The sequence below is a fragment of the Danio rerio genome, chromosome 11 (assembly GCF_052040795.2).
Source record: "Danio rerio strain M-AB ecotype USA chromosome 11, GRCz13ab, whole genome shotgun sequence".
Classification (NCBI taxonomy): domain Eukaryota; kingdom Metazoa; phylum Chordata; class Actinopteri; order Cypriniformes; family Danionidae; genus Danio; species Danio rerio.
In genome coordinates this window covers 30,433,660-30,458,749 of record NC_141031.1, presented here as the reverse complement: position 1 = coordinate 30,458,749, position 25,090 = coordinate 30,433,660, and the positions used below count along the sequence as shown (strand labels likewise).

General features: G+C 36.0%; 1 protein-coding gene across 8 annotated transcripts in view; it reads left to right on the top strand.

Annotated features, from left to right (window-relative positions):
* eif4g3a (eukaryotic translation initiation factor 4 gamma, 3a) overlaps nucleotides 1-25,090 on the top strand; it is an 89,480-nt gene that overhangs the window by 63,363 nt on the left and 1,027 nt on the right. For 4 of the 8 annotated variants that reach the window (XM_087273804.1, XM_087273803.1, XM_087273802.1 and 1 more), the window contains exons 20-33: nucleotides 3,355-3,459; nucleotides 7,169-7,307; nucleotides 8,927-9,030; nucleotides 9,497-9,587; nucleotides 11,969-12,089; nucleotides 12,181-12,398; nucleotides 14,823-14,941; nucleotides 16,340-16,512; nucleotides 18,614-18,739; nucleotides 19,323-19,404; nucleotides 19,601-19,699; nucleotides 19,781-19,927; nucleotides 24,748-24,829; nucleotides 24,929-25,075. In XM_087273804.1, coding sequence (XP_087129930.1) covers nucleotides 3,355-3,459; nucleotides 7,169-7,307; nucleotides 8,927-9,030; nucleotides 9,497-9,587; nucleotides 11,969-12,089; nucleotides 12,181-12,398; nucleotides 14,823-14,941; nucleotides 16,340-16,512; nucleotides 18,614-18,739; nucleotides 19,323-19,404; nucleotides 19,601-19,699; nucleotides 19,781-19,927; nucleotides 24,748-24,829; nucleotides 24,929-25,075 — 1,753 coding nt within the window. Of the gene's footprint in view, nucleotides 1-3,354; nucleotides 3,460-7,168; nucleotides 7,308-8,926; nucleotides 9,031-9,496; nucleotides 9,588-11,968; nucleotides 12,090-12,180; nucleotides 12,399-14,822; nucleotides 14,942-16,339; nucleotides 16,513-18,613; nucleotides 18,740-19,322; nucleotides 19,405-19,600; nucleotides 19,700-19,780; nucleotides 19,928-20,011; nucleotides 20,129-24,747; nucleotides 24,830-24,928; nucleotides 25,076-25,090 lie in introns of those variants that run through there. The other 4 variants (XM_087273808.1, XM_087273807.1, XM_087273806.1 and 1 more) reach the window with 1 other exon arrangement.

Genomic DNA, 25,090 nt, shown 5'->3' with positions numbered 1-25,090 from the left:
AAGCATTTGAGAGTTTCCTTTGCAGTGTTTTGGATCTTTGTCTTGCTGAAATATCCTCCCTGTTTTCATTTTCATCATCCTGGAAATGTAGATGTTGGACTGAAGTAGCGAATATTTATTTACAATAATGAAGGGCGGAGGGTTGCTGAATAACTACTGAGAGAATGTAGCTGCTGTCTGGGCTTTCACTGCCTTTCTACTCCTCCCTTTCTTCATGTGTTCAATACTTTTTTCATGTGTCGTTTCATTTTATTACACATAACTTAATTTGTAAACAATTTAGATTTGCTTTCTTTGCATATATACATTTATTTGGTCCTTATCAACATACGGTAAAAATGTACTGTCAACAGAACCTTTTGAAATATGTTTTCTGAGAAAATAGTGACGTATTCAATACTTATTTTCCCTTCTGAAAATGCAGTCATGATAAAGCAGCAAGACTACAAGTCGGCAGCCCTTGTGTCAGTCTGTGTTTTACAGCATTCAGTTTTACCTAGAAAAACTTTTATTTTCTTCACCAAGTTTCACAGCGTAGCTCCTTATTATTACGGCATGACTGTTTAATCGTGAGGTTTTTATCTTTTAATCTGACTGCAAAATACTTTTGTCATTTGAAATAATTAAAATGCCTTGTAGCTCTAATTTGAAAAAAAAAAAAAAGTCTCTGATGTAAAGCGAAAGAATGAGGAATAATCAGGCGTGAAGATGAATATATTCAGAATGCTGTATACACACGCAGGGTAAATGTGTTCCAGCTGGGGCCAGCAGACCTTTGTAAACCCTACAGCCAAGTGTTGGGCAAGAGGGGTGAATGTTTTCTGTATCCATTCTTTCTGTATCGCTGACCTTGTGGCAGAAACAGGCATTTTGTCAGCTCGCAGGGAGGCAGGTGGGAGGATAGGTTGTGCGTTTATTGACCTTGATGATGTAGTGCAGTTCTGTACCTTAAAACGCTTTTAGATTTACAGTGATGTCAGTGTGTCAGTGGTACCTATGTCCTTTAGAGATGTATTGATCTGAAAATGTCATAACACAGTTATAGTGAACAAAAGTATCACCATTATCGACATAATTATGGTTTTGTTAAAATGGCCTGAAAATGTAAATGTCCCACACATACAGTTGGGGTATTTCCTCAATTATTGTATATGAGAATGAACTAACTACAGATCAAATGCATCCTTGCAGCCTTATGCAATTTTGTAATAAACAACATAAGCATGGATCTCTACATTTTCGATTTGTTTGTTTGTATTTTGTTTGTGTGTGTGTGTGTGTGTGTGTGTGTGTGTGTGTGTGTGTGTGTGTGTGTGTGTGTGTGTGTGTGTGTGTGTGTATTTTATATTGTAGGTACATTTAGATTTTGTCTTATTTTACATTTACATTTGACTTGTTTGCTAAACTTGCACTTTGAAAACTACCTCACAGGGATACATGTATATGTTGTTTTTACACAACTGTGGATACACCTGCTTATTAAAGGCCAAAAAGTGATTTTGACATAATTATCTAATTGCGATTTTTCAAACTGATTTTGCTATTTGATTTGTAATATAAATTTCAGCTTCAGCTCAGTTTTCTTAAAATATGCAGAACACACTTTGAATGATCAGATAACAACATGCTTGTATTCAAATATATATTTATAATGTCTATTTAAATAAGCATTTAGATTGCAGCCTTTTGAGATTAGCTAATTGCAGTGTTAGGGGCCGATCACACTGAACGCGATATTTCGTTCCAAACACATGAGGCGCACCACATTGCCTTTTTGTTGCGCTTTTTATCTTGGTAGGCAACAACTAAATCAGCTGCGTATTGTGTGAGAGTATTGCTGTTGATATTGTTATAATTTAAATATTTAATGATATTATGATATTCAAGCTTTTTGAGTCGTACAGCTCCAGATCACTCAAAACAGCAATCACTAGTCTCTCCTCCATCTTCAGAAGTCTCCGTAGTCATCTTGACAACACAAACACTGCTGTCACCTCAACATAAACCTCGCCTCTGCTTTCATTTGATTGGAGAATGAAAAAGATGCAACAGATGTAATGTGCAAAACACTCATGGCTGTTAGTAAATTATTCAAAAAAGGCGCCTCTCATTGCAAAAAGCATATTTGATGTGATTTTGCCCTTACAGGATTTACTGTGAGTTATCAGTACCGTGATAATCATGGTTTTAATTATAATGACAATTTGAAATGACAATACTTAAGGCTGATTTATACTTCTGCGTCAAGCGCATACGTATGCTCTAGCGCAGCCTGCGTGTGGACGCGTAGCCCTTGCCGTGGCAGTCGCTGATGCGCACCTCAAAAAATGTAACTACAATGATGCATAGAGCAAGCACTGTGATTGGTCAGCTTGATAGCGCTGACGAGTGTGGGCGGGACCGAGAGCCACGTGAGCCCGATGAAGCGAGTGTTTACAAGCGAATGTTCTCCAGATGGAGACTGTTGTTTTGTGTTTGTCTTATGATTAAAGTTGTTGCATGTCCACCAGTTCAGGCCTCTGAATGAGCTAGTTTCAGCCACTTGTACACTTGTTGAAGTGTTAATGCAAAGCAACACTAACAGCGCGCAGAAGTAAAAATGCACGGCAACGTGCAAGGTATGTGCCGTGGGTTACGCCGATGCAGATATCACTCGATGCAGAAGTATAAACCAGGCTTAACTGTCAACAAATATACTGTGGTTTACTTTAAAGTCTGTGTGAACCAGAAGCTGCAACCTACCTTATTATATCCAATCAGCTCACTTTTTCTACTGTGAGCTGATTGGATATAATAAGGTAGGCTTTTCATTTAGAAAGATCAGAAAAGGGTTTTAGAAGTGTTATTACAACCTAACAGACACCTCCTGCTCACCATTTCTGTTTGTTGTCAAAACTGACAGCTTGAGCAATGTGAATATGTTATTCATGGCCATTTCTTAAGATAAACATGATCTGACAATTTGACTAAAAAAAACAGGAAGTGCATTTTTAGATTACAATTAAAGATTCGAAGGGCGTACATTTTTTTTTCTTAATGACATGCACAGATGAATTGTGCCCCACAAAACTTGCAATGTGAGCCAACAAAATCATATGGTTAGTTTTTATTTCATTTGTACTTTAAAGCTGTTTATCCTGACAACACTAGTGTACTTTTTAATGGATGGCTACAGATCTGTTCTGTGGGATCACACATCATTGCCATAATGAAATAAAAACAACTTTTTTTTTAATCAATCGTTTTTTAAAAGAAGCAAGTTGCAATTGACAAGCATACACAAGCACATGAACTCAGTCTTTGATATTGATCTGATGTGTTGTTTATTGCTGTCTGCTCTGTGTCCTTGAATAGCCCCGAATGGACCAGTACTTCAACCAGATGGAGAAAATTGTCAAAGAGCGCAAGACCTCGTCTCGGATACGGTTCATGCTGCAGGATGTGATAGATCTGAGACTGGTGAGTGCCATGGGGGATTGGGATTGTGTTTGTTTGTGCATGTGTGTGTGTGCAAGTGTGCGCGTGCGCATATGTGTGTGTTGAGAAAGATGTTTATAAAAGCCTGGTTTTGATAGAGAAAGAAGCAAGAACATCTGTGTAGTGGGTTTGAATTTGTATTGGTTTTGTTTTAATGAAACACATCTTAATCTATACTGGCTTATGAACTGTTAACCCTTGGGGTTTGCTTTTTGTTATTATAATGACTGAGTACTGTCCATCTGTTTTTGAAAATTTGTTATCAAAACATTAGGATTTGTGAAAGATCATGTGAGATGATTATTCAGCTGCTTTATTGCAAATATATTACATTTGTAAAAATTAAAATGAAGTGACCTTCATTTCTATGTACTTACATGAAAATTAATCTTCCAGTAAAATGCACTTTTGTTTTTACATTGTACTAGTTTTTTAAAAAAATGATCTGATTGTAAATTACATCTGTAATTTTTTTGTAATACTTTTATGATTACACTGTTGACCCATTCCTTATCTTAACCCAATGTTAAACTATCTATACCACCAGATTTCTCACTTAGCTTACCCATATGCCACTTCAAGAGCACCAGAAGTGTTGTGCATTACTACTGTTTGTGAACATAATAAGCACATTGTACTTATTTTTTGAAGTAAGAACATAGTATTTAAGGCCACTTAATGTGAAGCGGGACCAAACATTTATTTTTTATTACAATCATAAGTATATATAAAATTAAGGGTAAGACTCTAGTTTAAGTACCTGGCTATTATGAGCATGAGCGTAAATTAAATTTTACAGTAGGGGATAATAAATATGTTCTCATGAGCAATTTTTGGATGGGACACAAATAATACAGTCAAATTTTACATATATAAATGTAGCCTACTTATATATGTCCTGAAGTGTCTACGGTAATTAAGACACTTTACAACAGAATAGAAATTGACTATACAAAAAATACAGTTTGTATGTTGCACAGTGATTATTTAGTAAATGCACAGCTAAACAATACGCTAATTGTGACTGTTAATGTTAGGTTAACATTATGCCAAGTCGTCGCGAATAAAACAGTGCATGAGAAATAGCTTTGATGTGTTAGTTGCAGTGCACTATAAAAAAAGCTATTGTAAGCAAGCTAACGTTAACTAGATAAGTAATATTTTAATCATTAATATAGCAGATTCGTGGAATATTGCATCAGTATTCAGCAATTTTGCCGCAACAAAATTATGAATGAGTCTGCATAAACTACATTAAAGAGAGTCACTTTATTAAAAGTGAATAAAATATCCTTCTTACTGGAGTTCAACAGCCACACACCTGACTCGAGTTTGTGTGTGTATAGAAGGTGAGATGAACTAAGGCCGTACTCACACTAGGTACAGTTGCCTCGAACCGGGCCAAAGCACGCTTGTCCCCCCTCCCGTCTCCCCCGACGGCCCGCGCTCACACCATACCGGGCCACGGCACGCTTACGTCATCGCTGCTGCGCTGTTCAGAAGCGCTCTCTATGGCAAGCCTTTTTAGCATTTAAATCTTTGTTCTGACTCCATAAATATATTTAGAGATATCTCTAATTATATTTTGACTAGTCATAATTATAATTCGACTAGTCAGAATAACAATTATTCAAAAATATTTGCAGATATCTCTAAATGAGTTTTGACTCGTCACAATTGTAATTAGAGATATCTCTAACTGAGTTTTTACTAGTCATACAGATGTCTTTAATTCGTAATATTTAGAGATATTTACAAATATATTTGAAGATATCTCTAATTAATTTACTAATAGTCGAATTACAGTTGTAGATATCTTGAATTGGATTTTTGACGAGTCAAAACTCAGAGATATCTGCAAATATTTTTCAATGGAAGTCAATGGAGGAATATGACTAGTCATAATATATTTGCAGATATCTCCAATCTGATTTCGTACTAGTACAATTGTAATTGCAGATATCTCTAATTGTCATTCTGACAAGTCGAATTATAACAATGACTTGTCAAAATATATAATTATATCTCTAAATATATTTATGGATAGTCAGAACAAGGTTTAAATGTTAAAACGGCTTGCCATACGCTCTCATTTAGCAGCACAGTGGAGATTTCTCTAGTTATATCCTTTCAGTCGTTTGTTATGCAGTGACATGCAGTCAAATATTTCGCCAAACAGTCCTTAGGGATGCGGGGACACACAGTCAGATATTTTACCGAACAGATCCGCCACTTTTGGCGCTCATAAACAATCAAAGCTCTCGTGCTGCAGGAATGAGGAGATCTGCTGAAGGCGCGCAGCTGGCGTGCTGTGAGGAGTTTGCGTCTTTAATAAACTACGGCAGTTTGCGATCACTGAACAGTAAGAATGATTAATAAATCCATATCAAACAGTCCCTTAAAAGTCACGTCTCGCTTTCGGTTTCGGGCTTTGGCGCGTTTCGCGCTCACACACAAGCGTACCGCGCCAAAGCCCAAGTGTACCGCGCTCAGGCACACCTCTTCCAACCGGGCCAGGGCCGGCCAAGTGAACCGTGCTTGAGCCCGATTCAGCGCACTCACACTTCTCAAACGATCCGGGAAACGGGCCTGGGCACGGTACGGATGGCATAGTGTGAGTAGGCCCTAAGAAAGTAGGCAGTGGGCCAAACCACTGTGAGGAAGGGGAGGGGGAACTCAACCGTTTCTAAATGCATTTTTTGCATTGTGCATTATTATAATTGTTGTATAAAAATTTTGTATTGGTCGCAGTAAATAAAGTTGGCAAGGAAATAAAAACACTTAACCTAAAGTCTTCAGAAAAAAACTAATTATAATACATTTCTATAGCAGCTCAAGGACAATTCTTTTTTTTTTACTTCGTACACATTGTTATCGTTGAACTGAACAATTAATCTGTTTACGTTAAGACACAAAGGAAAATCATTTGCCTTGGTAATCTTTAAAAAAAATGTTTTAAATGAACTTCAGGTCTGAAATGGAATTTATTCTCTGACGTATATTTGATGGCATAGACTGAATATTCTGAATATTGGCCAAAATATACTCAACTCCTCTCCAACTGTTAGTTTGTTGGAAGAGAGCGATGGCTAAAAGGAGCCCTAAAAATAAAACCGTCCCCTCTATTCAGTGTTTTTTATTAGGAAATACGTCAGAATAATGAAGTCTGAAGGATTGGTTCACACGTAGTGTTTAAATACAGTGTTCACAAGGCCATAACTTTCAACCATGAACTCATATTCACATCTGTTTAACTGCAGCATACTTTAGTTCGGTCTCTCTCCCGCATTCCTCAGATTTCACTTTTTATCTTTTCGAGTGTTCAAAATGTGTGAGAGCGAAGAGACAAAAAAACAGAGGAAGCGATTATACAGACTTTTTTCTCCTAAAAAAAAAAATGGAAGCCGGTTTAGTCAGCTTTTTTTTTTTAAAAAGTGCTTTAGTAGTTCTACATAATTTGGAGTCGAATTTAATTATTTTCCAAATTGACACTGATAGAAAACTGGTTAACCCTGTTTATGTTTAAGCCACAAGCAGAAAACAGAGTAAAAACAGAATTTCACAAATCTGTCTACCAAATGAATGTGGAAGGCTAGAGCTTTACCACTAAATAATATGAAAATCACTTGTTCACATTAAAACACATATTGATTGAATTGAATTGAATTCTCTGTTTCTGAATGCTGTGCAGCATAACTGGGTTTCTCGGAGAGCTGACCAAGGCCCTAAAACCATCGAGCAGATCCATAAAGAGGCCAAGCTGGAGGAGCAGGAGGAGCAGAGGAAAGTCCACCAGCAGCTTTTGTCTAAAGACATGAAGAGGAGGCCAGGTAAGATCCACCATTACAGCACCACCCAGAGGACAAATCCAGTACCCTGAGATAAGCCATGAAAATCAAAAGCAGATAGCTATGGCAATTAGCTTGTTTTTTGAGGGGACTGATTTAAAGGTTCTGTGAAATCTTAAATAAAAAAAAATGTTTTGAAGGATATCAGTTAGTTAGTGTGCTTCAAAATGGTGACAAAATTTGCATTTAGAAAATATAAAACTGATTGAAACATTCATTCAATGTTTTTTCCCACATCACCTCCTATGTAAGTTTCTCATCAAATCTTGACAAATCAAATGCTCTCTAGTATCTGACATGCCCGGCCTCCTCTAAGACACGTTTTATTTTAATTTTCATTTGATCTCAACAATTCTCACTGGAAGAGCTGAAAAAATAAAAGGAAATGCTGTTGGCTGATTTTTTAAAGGAGCTACTCTGTCTCACCCATTTTACAGTTGAGATTATGTCAAACATCGAATAAGAACATCACATTTCAAAGCACTTTACAAAACATTTATTGGTTAACCACGGTTAATTGTGGTGTTAGGTCTTTTTCACACAATGGTAGTTTAAAAATATTTCTGATTAATTAAGTGGAATAATTCCTCAATGTATGAGAGCTTGTGAATAAGTCACTAAATAATAATATGATTAAATAAAAATGAATAAAATAATGAATTTTAAGTTCGCTATTAAAGGCAAGAAGTTGAACATTTGTTATGAAATGCAGATTTATTATAAAATTTGTATTATTTTATTACTATTATTATTATTCAAAACTAGGAGTGGTATATTAAAATATTATATATAAATATATATTTAAAGAATTATTATTATAGCAATTTATACAAAACAAATTTCATGAGACATCCAGTGATGTTGTTATCTATACAAACCTCTTATAAGTATTGTAATAAAACCTGAAATTTATATGTTTTTATGTTTCAAGAAGGAAAGATTCTTGTGGTCCATGATTATATCATTTATGTAGGCCTCCAGGTTTGAGAAATTCTTTCTGTTGTACACCAAAAATATATATATTTGAGGACATGTAACAACAGCTAATAGCATTAGCTAAAACAGCTATTGACTTCCATAGTATTTTTAATTTCTAATATTGATGTTAGTGGCTGCTGGTTTCTAAAAGTCTACAGAGTATCTTGTTTCGTTGTCAAAAGAAGAAAGAAATTCATAAAGGTTTAGAACCACCCGAGGGGAAGTAAACTGAGGAAAGTGTTAATTTCTTGGATGTATTATACCTTAAAATGCAAATGAGGGAAATGTGCTGGGAATCGAGATATTCAGTTCTGTATTTCAGTAATTTTATATATATATATATATATATATATATATATATATATATATATATATATATATATATATATATATATATATATATATATATATATATATATATATATATACATATATACAGCATAAACAATACATGTTTATAGAATTGTGCTATGACCACGTAGGCCCCCAGGCCCATTTAAACTCTAATAATAACACAACCCAGAGCGTATTTCTGATTCTGCGTTAAGCTGTTAATATTGGCCAGTGTTGATTTGTTGTGAGGTGATTTGTGTAACACACTGTTCCTGGGACTGTAATTGCAGATCAGAGAGAACAGCGTTCAATGAGAGAGGAGACTTGGAACACTGTGCCTACTACCAAAAACAGCAGGACTATCGACCCTACAAAGATCCCAAAGATCTCCAAGGTGAAAAGATATATACTGTAGGCCACTGCACAAATATGTCATATTTCACACAAAAAACTTGTCATTTTCTATCTGAACCAGTGGATTTAATCTGATTTGTCAGCACAAAAATAATTGGAATTACACTGCCATCTGCTGATTTTTATCTTAATTGTTATGTTCAGCACAGGATGGCAAGATGAGATTGACTCCACATTTGATTTCAACCATCATTAAAATGTTTTAGCATTCCAGAGTATTCCAAAATACATTATCTAATTTGTTTTATTTGCAACTAGTAGTACTCGACTTTACATAATCTTTGAATTAATGTAAAACATAACTTAAAAGAATGTAAAACATAACTTACACTCCAGTTTGTGTGTCTTAACTGTGAGAATTGTTGTCAAGTGTGACAGCTAGTCTAGAAAATGTGGTAGCTAAGAGATGATAATGATTTTTCATACTCTTTGTGATCTCTGAACAGCCGCAAATCGATGAAAAGATTCAGCTGGGTCCGCGAGCTCAGATCAACTGGGTGAAAGGCAGCAGCGGCGGAGCAAAAGCCAGCGACTCTGGTGAGAAACAAACAACAATCACACACAATATTGACCATATTCTGCATTGTGGAAGTAATGTCCTTCCTGTGATTGTTTACAACTTCTGATTTATTTGCTAATGGGAAAAATTACTAGGAATAATAAATTCAAACTACTTTCTATGCAAAACAAATGTGTTAATGACTATACATAAAACCAAAAATCAACATTGAACAGCTGTATTTTATGGCTGAAATGAAAGTGAATGGAAGTTTCTAGCCAACAAGTTTCCAGTAGCTGTAGCATATAAAGACTTTATTTAACCCTTGTGTACTGTTCAAATTGACTAACCTTTTATTATGTTCGGGGCTGTTTTTGCCCCTTTGACTTTCATTATAATGACATTTTTTGATTGCAAAGCCATGACGGCATACAATCCTGCATTAAATTTTGGTGCATTTCCCTGTTGGGAAGAGCTAAAAGGTACTTTTACTATTGATCATCACTTGGCAGCATTACCCTTTAGATAGGCCTATGCAAAAAGGTTTGCCTTTTATATATAGTTCTGTGGAGTAAAACAGAACATTATAGTGTGTCTGTGCATAAATACACTTACTATGTTTACCATCTTCTGAGAGCTGAGCTGCTAATTTTGATTTTGACAGTCTTATCAAGATAAGTGCGCAAAGGTGTCACACACACACACGCACACACATTAAATACCATATAAAAGCCAGAAACTAAGGTTTTTTTTGCACTGCAACTGATGACAGATTTTCCCTCTTCCCAAAAATCCAATCAAATTTGACCTCTTCCCAATCAAAATTTAAATAGAAGTAAAAAGTACTTTAAAAACGTAAAAGTAAAGTAAAATGGAAGTCAATGGGGCAAAAACAGCCACTAACATAATGAAAGAGTAGTAAATTTGAGTGTATTGTTGCATTTTGGAATTTTTTTAACGTTTTTTTCCCAAAGTATGTGTCAAAACAGGATTTGTCAACAAAAATCATTCCACTTGCTGAAACACTGAGAACATTGTGGCTAAATTAAGACTCAAGATCACCACTGAGTGGATGAAAACATCTCCAGCAGCACACAAGGGTTAACTACCAAATTTCATGTACTGTATATCAGGGCACTTATGATGAAAATGTACTTTTGTAAGCTGTTTGGACAGAGCAGTGTGAAAGTGTAGTGTTCTCTTGTTTAAAATTGCCTAACGTTAAAATAGGACCCAAATCTCAGTGATTTTGAGGCCCACTGCAACATGATGTAAGAGTGTGGTTTTCCCCGCTCGTGGAATTGATTGACAGGCAGGCGCCATGTTTAATGCATCTATACACAAGTCCACAGAAGATTATTTTGCAAATAAACTGGGATTCAAATATTTGTTACAACTCTCTGTGATTATTATATGCTTTATAAGTTTAAAACGTTTTTAAAACAGAGCATGTTTGTGATAAAGACAGTAAAATTGCTATCTAATTCTTAACCTCTGCAATAACTACGGCCACATGGTGTCAGTAAAGGCTAATATGTTTGTGTGACAATCATCGTTACAGAAAGGCTTGAATAAACTCCACCACAAATACATCAAATAAACTTACTTGGTATTTTTTACTTAAGTTGTATTTCAGCTTCATCCGATCTGTCTCTGTAATTGTGTTGTTTATCTGACGTAACGCATAATGAGAAGCAGACACGTATGTGGGAACAGTGGGTGGGGATTAGCAGCTTATTTGCATTTAAAGCCATAGGCTACAAAAACAGCTACAGTTTACTCAGACACTAAAATGGGCAGATTCTGGTGGCTATTAGATTAGATTAGATTAGATTCATTTTTATTGTCATTACACATGTACAAGTACAATGCAACGAAATGCAGTTTAGGTCTAACCAGCAGTGCAATAGCAGCAAGTGCAGGATACAGGAATAAGTTATAAAGTGCAGTTATAGAAAACTATGGTGATATTTACAGATGGATGTACTATGAACATTATATACAGGTTGGATAAGCTATGAACAGATTTACAATATATGAATATATGTGCAGGTTGATATTAATTAACAGTAGTGTTCAGATAGATAAACATGATAACAAGTGTAAATGTTACAATATATGAATATATGTACAGGGATAGATGAACATGATTACAAGTGTATATGTTACAATATATGAATATATGTACAGGTTGCTATTAATAGTCAGTAGTATGCTGATAAATAAGCATGATATACAAGTGTATATTATAAATAATCTGATGGTTATTTTGAGCTAAAACTACAGACACATTCTGGAGACACTAAAAGCGTATCTAACATCTTGTAAAAGAGGTAAAATAGATGTCCTTTAAATTGACTGTACATTCACTATAAATTAAATATTGCTTTATGTATTACACGTGTGCATGCATTTCCAGAGTTGACCCGCTCTGCCGGAAACACTCTGAACCGCTATTCAGCACTGCAGTCATCCACGTCTCAATCCAGTTCAACTCCGGCCCAAACCTCTGAATCTGAGTCCAGACGCTCGCTGGGAAGGTAAACATCATCTGACCGCACACTTAAGCTACACATATAAATTCAGAATTAAAAGAAAAATGTACTTATTTTTTTCTCACTTGTGTGCCAGTCGAGGCAGTATGGGTCGCGAGCGCAGTGAAAAGCCTGTGAGTTTGGGGCCGTCACGACCGGGTCCTTTTGGCAGAGGTAGCAGCGCTAAGGAGCTAACAGATAACATGGTCCCAGAGGAAACACGGAGAGAAGGACAAGACTCACACCACACATCTCGCAAAGCCAGCATCTCAGAGGAGAAATGTGAGATGGAGAACAGCAGATCCGCAGAGTCAGGTGAGGAGGAACATTTTATCAAGAGTGTGGTTTAACCTGTTATTTACGTGTTTTTTCAGAGGAAACTAATCATAAGTGGTCTGTTGTGATGCATTAATATTTGGTGTTGAGATGCATCGCTAATACTTTACAGTAATGCTCTATTTGTTAAGGCAGAGGTGCCAAAGTTGGCCCATTGTAACCTTAGGTTTGGCCCTCCATTCCATTAGAAAAGAGAGGGAGAATGACGAGGAGCTGGTTGGGGCGAATGACTTTGACAGAGATTTTCGTTTCGAATGTAATGTAACCTATTGTTTTTGTTTTTTGTTTAATTGCGAAGCTACAAAAAAGCCAACTAAAATTAAATGCTTTGTTTAAATGTTGTAAATGTATTTGATTTTTTAAATGTAAATACTGTCAGATAGAGGACAATGCACAAGACATCACTGAGCAGCTCAACTAGTGTATTCAGCTTTGAACTCCATTGTGTTTTAAATGAGGTTGTTTATATTTTTAATATAAGTCCATTATAAAATATTAAATATGATACTGCATCATTAATTAATATGTTTTAAAGTAACATTGCTAGTCATTTTTTTAATATTAGCATTTAAATTCGGAAATTACTCATGGCAAATTGAATTTAATACAGTTTGGTTTGTTGGACTTTGACCCACAGCCTTTAATCAAGTTTTGTTTTTGGCCCTTTATAAGAAAAAGTTTGGGCACCCCTGAGTTAAAGGGACAGTTCACCTAAAAAAAAATAATCTTAAAAAAAAAATTTGGTCATCAATTACTCACCCTTTTACTTGTTTTAAACCTTTTAAGTCTTTTTTAAAAACACAAACAAAGTTATTTTGAAAAATGCATTTGTTTTTCCTACTATGGAAGTCAATGGTTGCAGGTTTCCAGCTTTCTTCAAAATATCTTCTTTTGTGTTTAACAGAAGAAAGAAACTAATAAAGGTTTGGAACCAGTTGAGGGAGAGTACATAACCTTTAATGTTAGTTAATGTGTTTATTAAGAAAATTAAACAACACATTTAAAACTGCATTTGTTCATCTTTGTTTATCGTTAGTTTCTGAAAATTTAAAAATAAAAAAACTTTCTGACATGAGTATTGTGTAACAGAAAATCATGTTAGATGGATTGCAAGCAAGTGTAAATCATGTGAATGGAGGCTACGATTTCATAATTGCAGTTTTAGTTCAATTGTGAAGTGACATGGCCAAATTTTTTGGTAAATTTTTTCACAAGGTTTCTCATAACAACCACATGATCGGTCAGCAGGCGGGCGAAGAATAGATTGTCATTCGTAGCTCATTAAATGCTTTTCACCACTGAGCATTCATACTATGAAGCAATTGAGTCTTGCATTTCTGACTGCCTCTGAAAGGGGTCAAATTGGGCAAGTTTAAAATAAAAATGATAACATGATAAAATTGTAAGTGTCCTCCACTGGTGTTCAGATTGATGTAAATGCATCTTAAAGCGATAGTTCTGCCAAAATGAGAATTTATTTCTCAGAATTCAACTTGCCTGAGTTGCTTTCTTTGGTTAAAAACAATGGAAAACATACTGAAGCAGGTTGTCTGCGGGGTCTTGAAAAGTATTAAAAGTTAATAAATAAATTATGAAAAAATTAAGGCCTTTAAAAGGTATTAAAAAGTCCTCATCGCTTTTTACTTGGTCTTAAATTTTGTTCAAGCGTTGTCCACAGTGTTTGACTCCAAAAAAAAGCATAAATATATTTATTTTCCTCCTAATATTAACAACGGCGTGCTCGATCCACGCGATTGGTTCGGGCAGGGGCACGTCCAGCCAAGCTCCTCCGTCCGGGTGATGTCAAGTAATTTGCGAAAATGCAGGAAGGTAAAAAGTCGCTCTCCACATGTAGCGAAGCCTTAGAGCAAAACAGACAGCAGAATGGGAAAATGTAAGTTTGCATCTTCTGGTTGGAGAAAGACGAGTTTAAACAGCGGCTGAAGCCTGTCACTAAAAACTACCACGTCATTTATTCCTTTAAGCTTTGTTTTTTCCGAGCGTATCTGAGTTCTGTTGCATGGTTGTGCTACATTGATTTATTTAACCACAACTGTTTATTAGGTGAAAGGTTTGATACTGATTGGAACTTGTAGTAGCGATGAGGTCTTAATTACCTTTAGGATTCAGGCGTATATCCTGTGAAGAATGTTGGGAAAAAAGCAGCCATTTAATTCCATAGTATATTTTGTACCTACTATGGATGTAGGTTGCACCTCCCCAACATTCTTCTGAAGATCTTTTTTTTTTTTTTGTTGTTCAAAAAAAATTCATAAAAGTTTAGATCACTTGAGTTTGAGTAAATGTTGAGGGAATGTTTGGGTAAATGATGCTGACTTTTCCAAGTGTGCATTAACGTTTGTAAATATATATTGTAAATACTGAGCTTCTGCTTTATTGCAGTGAAATCAGAGACGCTGCTGGTCAGCGGTGTTTCAGAGAAGCCTGTCCTGTCTGAAGAGGAGATCGAGCGGAAGTCCAAAGCTATCATTGATGAATTTCTGCACATTAATGACTACAAGGTACAATGACCTGTATAAACAAGAACAAAAGCCGCTCGACATTGACAATTAAAAACAAATGATTGTTATAATATTGTTTAAATGCTTCTGTTTAAAATCCGTACATTTTTTATTGCAAGGATGTATTAAATTGATCAGAAAAATACATTAAATACATAAACTTTATAAAAAATATATTTAAAAAAAATGTTTGATGGAACTTACTCTTCATCAACTAATCTTAGAGGAAAAACAAATTCCACAAAAATGTAAAGTTGAGCAATTGTTTTAATACTAATAATAAAGATAAATGCTTCTTGAGCACAAACGAATCATATTAGATGGATTTCTGAAGTATTGTGTGATTTAAAAAATTTAAGTTAGAAACTAAAAGAATGATTATTAAATTCATTCATTAAAAAGAAAAGAGATGAGCCATAATAATCTTGTTTTTGCTGTAGTTTTGATTAAATAAATCTATCCTTAATGGCAAGCATGAGATACTTTAGGTAAATTATATTATAGTAATAATAATTCCTAAAAATACATTTATATATCGCTTTCCCGGACACTCAAATCGCTTTACACATTTAGGGAATCTCATCCACCACCTGTGTGCAGCATCCACCTGGATGATGCAACAGCAACCATGTTGTGCCAGACCACACACCAGCTGATTGGTGGAGAGGAGACAGAGTGATGAATCCAATTATGATATAGGCATGATTAGGAGGCCATGATGGACAGAGGCCAGTGGACAAATTTGGCCAGGATGCCGGGGTTAAACCCAAACTCTTTTTCGAAGGACATCCTGGGATATTTAACGACCAAAGAGAGTCAGGTCCTTGAATTAACGTCTCATCCAAAAGACGGCGCTCACTGAGCAGTATAGAGTCCCCATCAATATACTGGGGTGTTGGGACCCACACAGACCGCAGGTTGAGCACCCCCTGCTGGTCTCGCTAACAACACTTCGAGCAGCCAACATAGCTTTCTCATGTAGTCTCCCATCCAGGAACTAATGGGGTGCAGCCCTGCTTAGCTTCAGTGGGCGACCATATGATAGTTGTAGGGAGCTAGCTGCTGGCAAAATAAAAATCTTACCAAACCCAAACCTTTAACATGAATAACATACTTTCCATTGTTTGACTTTTATGGTAGGAAATAAAATTAACTTAAGAAAAAAACATACTAAAAACAAAATAAAGAATCACCTGCGATTACTCCACACTTGTTTAGCAACCCTATCATTCATTGTAATACTGTCTATGTTTGTGTCGTCCATCATTGGGCTTTTCATTATAATATTTGCTTCAGTGTGTGTAAAGTAACTTGTATTATCTCCTGTATGATTAATTGTCTATTGTACTGTACTGTGCTGTACTTTAAGCAGTGGTAATGTGCTTTTCATCCTTGCAGGAGGCAGTGCAGTGTGTGCTGGAGATAGAGCAGCCCTCTATGCTGTGTGTGTTTGTGCGCATGGGTCTGGAGAGCACACTGGAGCGCAGTCAGAAAGCCAGAGAGCACATGGGACTGCTCTACTATCAGCTTATACAAAAGGGCATCTTACCCCATTCTCAACTCTACAAAGGGTGAGTGCACACGCTTTATTGAAGTTTATTGTAGTTAAGGTAAAAAATAACCTTTACTCACCGTTCTTTTTTTTTGTTGGACACAAAAGAAGATATTTGGAAGAATGTTGCAAACCAAAAGCCATTCACATCTATAGTAGAAAATAAAAATACTACAGTTGACATTAACCCCTTTCACACATACAGACTTTACTGAAAAATTACCGGCAACTGTCCGGAAAGGGAACATCAATTGGTCCATTGTCAATTGGTCCATTTTGAAAATACCAGAAAATTTTTTGGAAAAAGCACGTTCACGTCTAAAACGTGCTGATGTTGGATGTCTTCTACAGCCAAACAGACACACTTACATCCGTGCTGTTTATTAAAGTAAACACCTTTGAATTTTTCTCCAGAAACATTTAGCTGCTGCTTGTTAGTCAAGTAACGTTTCTATGTTCCTTCTTAGTGCAAACTGTGGAAAAGATGATCAATAAAATCACGTGAAGAAGCACCCGATCAGTCAGATTTGAGTAACCCATAAACACTGGTAGTCTTTCGTTTTAAGAAGTATGTCACAAGCTGCAGGACACTCCCAAATGTATATCTCGAGATGCAAAGTGTTCCTTCATATAATCAGCATTTGTAATGTAGTCAAATGTGTAAACAAAGCTGTTTTCAGCTATGGTTAGCGCCTCTGCATTCGGATGGTAATATTTTGGTCCATCTCTGGGACAAAAGCGGGTACATGAGTGCTAAAGTTTTTTAAAACAAAAGTAAATCCATCAACAAGTAACTCTCTTTACTATTACAAATGCAAGCGCAGCTGTTTAGAGCTCATTTCTGGTTAATAATATAAGAATTGTCACACAATTGCCTGTGTGAACAGCACATATTTGAATATACTGGTAAAGTCGTTGCTGAACTTTTCTGGATATTTACCGGTATCACTGACATTTTACAGTATTTCTTATAATTTTTTTTCTTTTGGAGAAAGTTTTAATTGTTTCATTTCGGCTAGAAAAAAGCAGTTTTTATTTTTTTAACCATTTTAATGTCAATATTATTAGCGCTTTTAAGCAACATTTATTTTGATTGTCTACAAAACAAACCATCTCTATACAATGATTTGCCTAATTAACCTAGTTAAGCCTTTAAATTGTACTTTAAACTACTAGTATCTTGAAAAAAATCTAGTCAAATATTATTTACTGTCATCATGGCAGAGATAAAATAAATCAGTTTTTAGAAATAAGTTGTTAAAACTATTTATAATATCTTATTACCAACAGAAATTGGGGAACAAATATACAGGAAGGGTAATAATTCTGACTTCAACCAAATTAAAGTGTGTATTTTAGAAAACAATATTGTGTTCACTACAATCTCTGGTCTTGCTGCATCCCAGACACTAATATTTCAGAAGTTTATAAAAGATATTGCAGTATTACAGCACGCTTTGAGCATGTACAGTGCTCAGCATATATGAGTACACCGCATTTTGAAAATGAATATTTTCTCTATTTCTCAGTGAATATAGACAATGTATTTTGGTGCATTTAAACAAAACAGATTTATTAAACATATATATTTATAAAAAATAATATCTTAGTCGCCAAACATATTTAAAATTGACAGACAATACAATTAAATTCAAGCAAAATATTGCAAAAAAAAAAAAAATTACAAACTAAAAAATTTCAACTAAATGTTTCAAATTCTTTCCTTCTCTTGATTTTTTTCCTCTCTTTTAAATTTGTATTTAATATTTTTCTATAACATATACTTTTGTGTGTACTAGTTAATCGACCGTTATCAAAAGTTATTTTGTTAGATAAGCTCTAGATTTGTCTTCAGAACTGGCTAATCTAATGTACAGTATATGCACAAATATAATATTGTATAGCTTCCTATTAAAATATGAATTCAAAAGATAGATTTGTGAGGGGTGTAATTATATAAGCTGAGCACTGCATTAGTACTGTTTGCATTTGGCCAAGTGTTTGGACCCAGAAACTGTGACATGTCAGATTTAGCAAGCAGATAGTTAGCATGCTGTTTTATCAGTATTTTCATACTATGATGTTAAAATGTGCTTTGTCTTCGTCTCATTGGTCTACAGGTTTTCAGAGATGTTGGAGCAGGCTGATGACATGGCCATAGACATTCCCTTCATTTGGCTTTATCTGGCTGAGCTGCTCAGTCCTCTGTTGAAAGAGGGAGGAATCAACATGAGAGAGCTGTTCAGGTATGGAGGACATCAAATATTAAACTTATGAGGTCTGCATTGAGGTTATTTTGTGTAATCTGTGATAGAACGGAAAGGACATTTCACTTCTAGAACCCGATTACCTTCTTTGGAGGAAAGTTCTATGAGGTGGAATGTCCTTTTAGAGGACAATTTATGAAATGCATGTGTACTGCTAAAGCTCCAGTACAAGGATATTTTATTTCATTTTTATGTCCTGTTCTGCCCCAATAACATTCTTAAATGAGTAGTTTTACAAATTATTGATGAAATTCATCTAAAGACAGTGTGGACTACATTCGAAGCAGATTGTACCGTCAAAATGTTAAGTCAACAATGGAGTTGTATATTGTGATTTGAGACTTGATATTCCCTAAAAGCTGGACTTCAAAATTTAATATAAAATAAATAAAAACACAGCTCATCTCTTCCAGTGTGCCGTATTGTGTTGGGTTGTGTGACTCCTGGGGCTTTAACAGTTTGGCAAGTGCACAGTAGTTGCAGTCATTCCAGGTCCTTGTAGGCTACAGCTGTCAGGGTGATTCAGTTTAGCATCTAATGGAGATTTGTTTTGTCTCTGCAGTGAGTTAAGTAAACCGCTACTCCCTGTGGGAAGAGCTGCCATCTTATTTTCTGAAATACTGCACCTACTATGCAAACAAATGGTAAGCTCAACTTTTGTCAACTTGGTGTTTCAGAACATTGCATTGTTTATCTCATTGTCGTCTGTGGTTTAGGGGCTCCTGCATGACTCAGACAGAAATGATTATTGTGTTTGTTTTTTTATACACAACACCTCTGCAGCTATAACGCTTTGCTGTAAAGTAGTTGTGTATTCACATGTGTCTACTTGTGCTAAAGAGCCATAGGAAAGTTGGAGACTTGTGGAGAGAGTCTGGGCTGAACTGGGCCGACTTCCTGCCCGAGGGAGAACATCTTCCTGCCTTCATCTCACAACATGTGAGAGCACAGCCCTCCCAGATACAGATATGAAGTGTGGTTGATTTTAGAGAATTGCTTAATTTCTTTTTTTTCTTGCAGAAGTTAGAGTTCACAGTGTCGGACATCTCTCCTGTCTCTCCGGCCTCAGCCAAACCCAGCCTCAGTCCTGAGGAGCTCTTTAAACAACTGGAGCAGCTCCTGCTAGAGGACATGTCCAGCGATGAACAGATTTTTGACTGGATCGAGGTGAGAATGAACCTAAAAAACGATTCTTATATGGATGAAGCTGATCACCAACCCTGACGTTAAAATTTAATGTAATGTTTTCAGGAGGGCGACCATCTTTGAAACGCCTCATGCTCAGGCATTGAAAGTTTCTCCAAAACTGCCAAACTTACAAATAAATTTCACATTTGGAACCACCAATAAAATGAAACATCAACTGGCTCTTATGTTTCATTTCCAAACTTTCCAATCAAGCTAAATCTGCATTTTTCAGGTTGCCCAAGCTAATGCACATGCACAGTCGAAGGGAACGAGATCACAACACCAACCACATATTAGACAACACAATCCTCTGAATAATGCCTTGTCCAATCCTTCTGCCAAATCTTCTGAAATAATTCCCAACTTGTTCTTGATGGCAGACCTCTTCCTGAAATAACAGCAGCCTCTTTGTTTACAAGTTTGTGGGCATTCGAGTAGTTGCTGTCATGGGATGTGCGTTTGATAGGACGGATTGTACTTGCATTTGTTTCATATAGATTACAAAACCAGAGAACATTTCAAGTGTAGTTGATTAGTTAACTAGAAGCTATTTCAAGCCTTATGTGAATATATTTCTCATGTGTGTAAAGCAAGTATTCGCTGAATTATCATTGAAATATTATTAACCCCAGAGCAGGGCCGGAGTGGGACACCTTTTCAGCTCTGGAGTTTCAAGCCTCAGACCGGCCCACCTCAGTTCACGACTGACTATATTAAAATAAGTAAATAAATAAATATTTCCAAATCAGTTTCTAATGACACTATCACGTCTTTTTTTTTTTTTTTTTTTGAGAAAACAGCTGCTTTAGAACTTTAAATGTTCAACAATCCTAACAGTATTATATGTCTTATAAATAAAATTGAAAACACTAAATTACTCTAACGAGGATCGAACCCGGGTCCACGGCGTCTTAACCTAACGTGCTATCCGCTCGACCACAACACCTGTTTCACGGATGATGACACAACTGAGTTTTATCATCATTAAAATAGATCAAAAGAGAAGAGTTGCGGTATAATAATGAATAAAAAGTCTGTGGTCAAGTAAATAAATAAATTTAAAAAGTGTGATTGCTGAGAGCAACAGATTCTGGAGCTAGGGACACCGGCCCTCGCGGCCAAAAAACTGACCGGCCCACCGGGAATTCTCCCGGTCCTCCCGATTAGCCAATCCGGGCCTGCCCCAGAGGGTTCATAACCACTGCAGAAACTGTTGTAAAAACACACGTCTGGTCCAAGCCCCTCCCCTGGAGAATCGTCAGTCTATATCGATCGATGATTGGCTCCTTTACTAAAAGACAGGGCTTCATTTAGCACATTGACCGCTACACTTTTCCCCATTCATACAATTGACATTTCTTGTGTTTTGTAGTCTTGGTATACTCAAGGTGAAGTTCATTTAGGGAAGTTCATTTATGTTTCCTGTAGCTGTCCACACTTGCTCACTGTGATGTTAAAATATATTGTAAATATCTGCTTCACATATGTCTCAGTTGCACAGTAAATTAAAGGGAAAACAGAAGTTAAAGATGCAAACTAAACTTTCCTTCCATTGACTTTTATTCATAACCATGCAAATGCATCAGACTGTGAGTTTTCCTATTGTGAGACCACTAGAAAATCAAAACAAAGAGCATTTACAAAACTTTGAGCAATCTGTGTTTCATATAGACCTTTTTCTTAGAACGCAGATTTACCCATCATGCTTTGCGTGTTTGCGCAAGGAGAATGCTAAGAACTTCCCATCGGCAGCTGATGCGTATAAACAGTCACATTTAGAGAGCTTTGAAACGATGGTTTTAATCTACAGTATTTTACCTGCTTTTATCATCTTTAAAATAATTCTGTTGTCGATCAGCGCCACCTCCTGGTGGACTAATCATTTATAAAAATGTGATCTAATAGGACGGAAAACAACTGCTGAGGCAATTTCCCTTGATTGTCAGATGGCACCTTCTGCTGTTTAAATGAAGCCTCGTCGTTGCTCAGTCAACATTTTTTCTTTCTTTGAAATACATAACCAACCCAAACAAATGTAATTCACCATAATGCCTGACACACACACATAGCCTACTGTACTGTCCCACAAACACACTGATTTAATATGTCACAAAGTGAAAATAAAGTGACTTTTTGAAATGACAGAAAACACAAATACTACACACTAAATTAAACATAAACGGCTCGCGATTAGAATGAACATGCACATCAGCCAGCAGAGCATCAGTAACAGACTATATTGGTCATTTTTGTAAATTGCATGACTTACAAACCTGTTAAGTTTCAGGTATTTCCGTAATCCACTCAAAACGCTATTGAAACTCATTTTCAGAGCACAAATTGTGAAAGCTGTAAATGGAACTTCGTAGCATTCTACCAGAAGCACTGGTCGCAATGGCACCCTCCATGCAGCAGCCAAGAAAAAGGTCTAGAAAACACATTGTTTCAATATGCATCGCTTTTATTGAGAACAGAAAAAAATGCTTGGGAAAAAAACTATTTGCTGGACACGCACCCTAAAATGCTGTTCCTGCCCCTTTTCATAGCACCATCTGAACAAAATTGGCATATTCAAAGTCTAGCTTAAGAAAGCATTTGATAATACTGTTTGCAACGTCAAGTCACATTTACATTTGTAGCACCTTAAGCAGGAGTAGATTTACACATATTTTTTTACGAGTTTTGCTTTCAATTACGATCACTCATTAGTTTCTAGGTCAAGGCAGATTTTCAGTGTTTAATGTATTTTACTTGTGAACGTCTGACCTCAACAGACTGAACAGATGGAATTAACCGAAGAAGCAATGCTCTCTTGACAGGCCGTCCAGCCAGCACTATCAAACCTCTGCAACTGATCCAGAATGCAACAATGAGAGTGGTCTTTAACAAGCTGAAAAGAGCACAAGTCACGCCTCTGTGCATCACTTTCCACTGGTTGCCATTTTTCCAATAGACTTGCATCAGATTCAAGGCATCGATGTTTGCCTTCAAAACAACCACTGGTTCTGTCTGCACCCCTTTAGTGACTTCATTCTTAAGTCCAAAGTATATAAAGATATTTCAGACATTTGCTTTTAAGGCTGTTTTTTCTCATGGCTGCTGCATGACGGTTTCTTTTTAAAATCACATTTTACAAGCTATAGGTTAAAATGCAACTATTTAGTCTCTTATTTCTTTTTTAAATACTTTTATCAAAATTAACCATTAGCCTAGTGGGCAGTGTGTAATAGCTTGTTCCCAAAACTTGGATTGGCGACAAGACTTTTGTCAGGTAGTCTATACCGTGGCCTTAAGTCTTGACCTTACTTGAATACATTGCATATACTTAAATTTCAATTATAGGTATTTATTTAACTATTTCCTTGTAACTTAAGTGATTTTCATAAATTGAATTTGGGTATGTATTTATAAAATCACAGAATTATTTCAATAGAAACTAAACGAGACAAATTTTGTATCTGCTCTAAGAGCCTCTATTCTCTATGCTTCCTTGCACTTAGAATCAGTACTGGTAAGAGAACATTTGCTTTTTACAATTTAACCTTCAAACCATCTTTAGTGTTATTAGTGGCAAAGTTTAAATCCGACCTGGTCAGCCTGCTTCAAAACCACATCCATTAAGGAATGAAGGCAGTAGGCGGAAAGTAGATGTACTATTGAGGCTGTTTGAATATATTCAACTAAATGAGAATCTGCACTTTAAAAGCAATCTGAACAAATGCGCTTTTGACTACCACTGGAAGTGCTTAAAAGTAGACAAAATCAAAACATTTTAAAAGATTGGGATAAATGCATCTTAAATTAGCATTTATCAGTATTTTAAAAACACTTTTGACCACAATGTGTGTCTAAAACACAATCAGCAATAAGGGGCAAGTCTACAAACTATCCGCTTGATAAGTCATGAGGTATGGAATACTGTTTCCGTGTCCAAGCCGCTACTCATTTGAATTGAGAAAACATTCGTTTATGACCACTTTTTAGTCATATCATTCATTAAAGTGAATTTTATATAAAATCATGGACTTACTGCATCACAGACACCAATATTTTAACAATTTATAAAAACTTATCACATTCTGTTCACCAGATATTAGGCATAGGTGTATATATATTGTGATCGTGTTTTTCGAAAGTATTACAGCGCTTTGTAAACGTTTATTGTTACCATTTGTAAGGTCTCCCTTTACAGTTTGATAGATCGCTTGGACCTGTAAGCCGCTTCGCGTGACGTCACGCTTAATAAGTAGTGGAGATATCAAAAAAATGGGTGTTGTCATGTTGAAGGCATGTTTGTTTTGGTGCTTTTAAATATCAGCATTGTTTTGCAAAAATCTGCCTAGTGTAAACTGGTGAAACGATTGTTGCGGAGAGTTTTATTTCAGTATGTTGATGTACTTTCAACTGAAACTTAATATTGAGTTGAGGGCAAGACATTCTTTTTGGTAATCATTTCCTCATAGCAAACTAACGGTAAGAGAGGCGTGGTTAGGAATATTGTGACCAAACCCAAAAACTGATGTCATTACAGAAGAAGCACCAATCCAAACACTGAAGCAAAGGTTCAGATTTGATTAAAGATAATCAAAACAAAACAAAAAAATCAGTAGATTACTTCACACGGATTAATTGTTCGACTAAATAACAGTAATGTGCGCGATCAAAATAAACAAAGTAAATTTTGAGTTCACACAAACTTTAATACCAGGTGCAAACAGGGTCTCAGCATGCCCCAACTGTGCCTAAGATGATATGACGTGAAGTATATTGGTTCCTTTAAAATTTTCTTTTCCTTTCAGGCTAATTTGGACGAATCTCAGATGAGTTCTTCTCCTTTTTTGAGAGCTTTAATGACTGCTATATGTAAAGCAGCAGTTAAAGGTGAGCAAGCTACTCGCTTTTGAGCCTTTTATTAAACAAAACCCAACTCCTCTTCCTCACACCAGTCACTGTCACCTCTTTTTATTCTCTCTTCTCTAGATGAAAGTACATCCTGTCGAGTGGACACTGCTATCATCCAGAAACGCCTGCCTATATTACATAAGTACTTCGACTCGGACACCGAGCGGCAGTTGCAAGCACTTTATGCTCTTCAGTCTCTGATTGTCGCCCTGGATCAACCACCCAGTACGTAGCCAATAA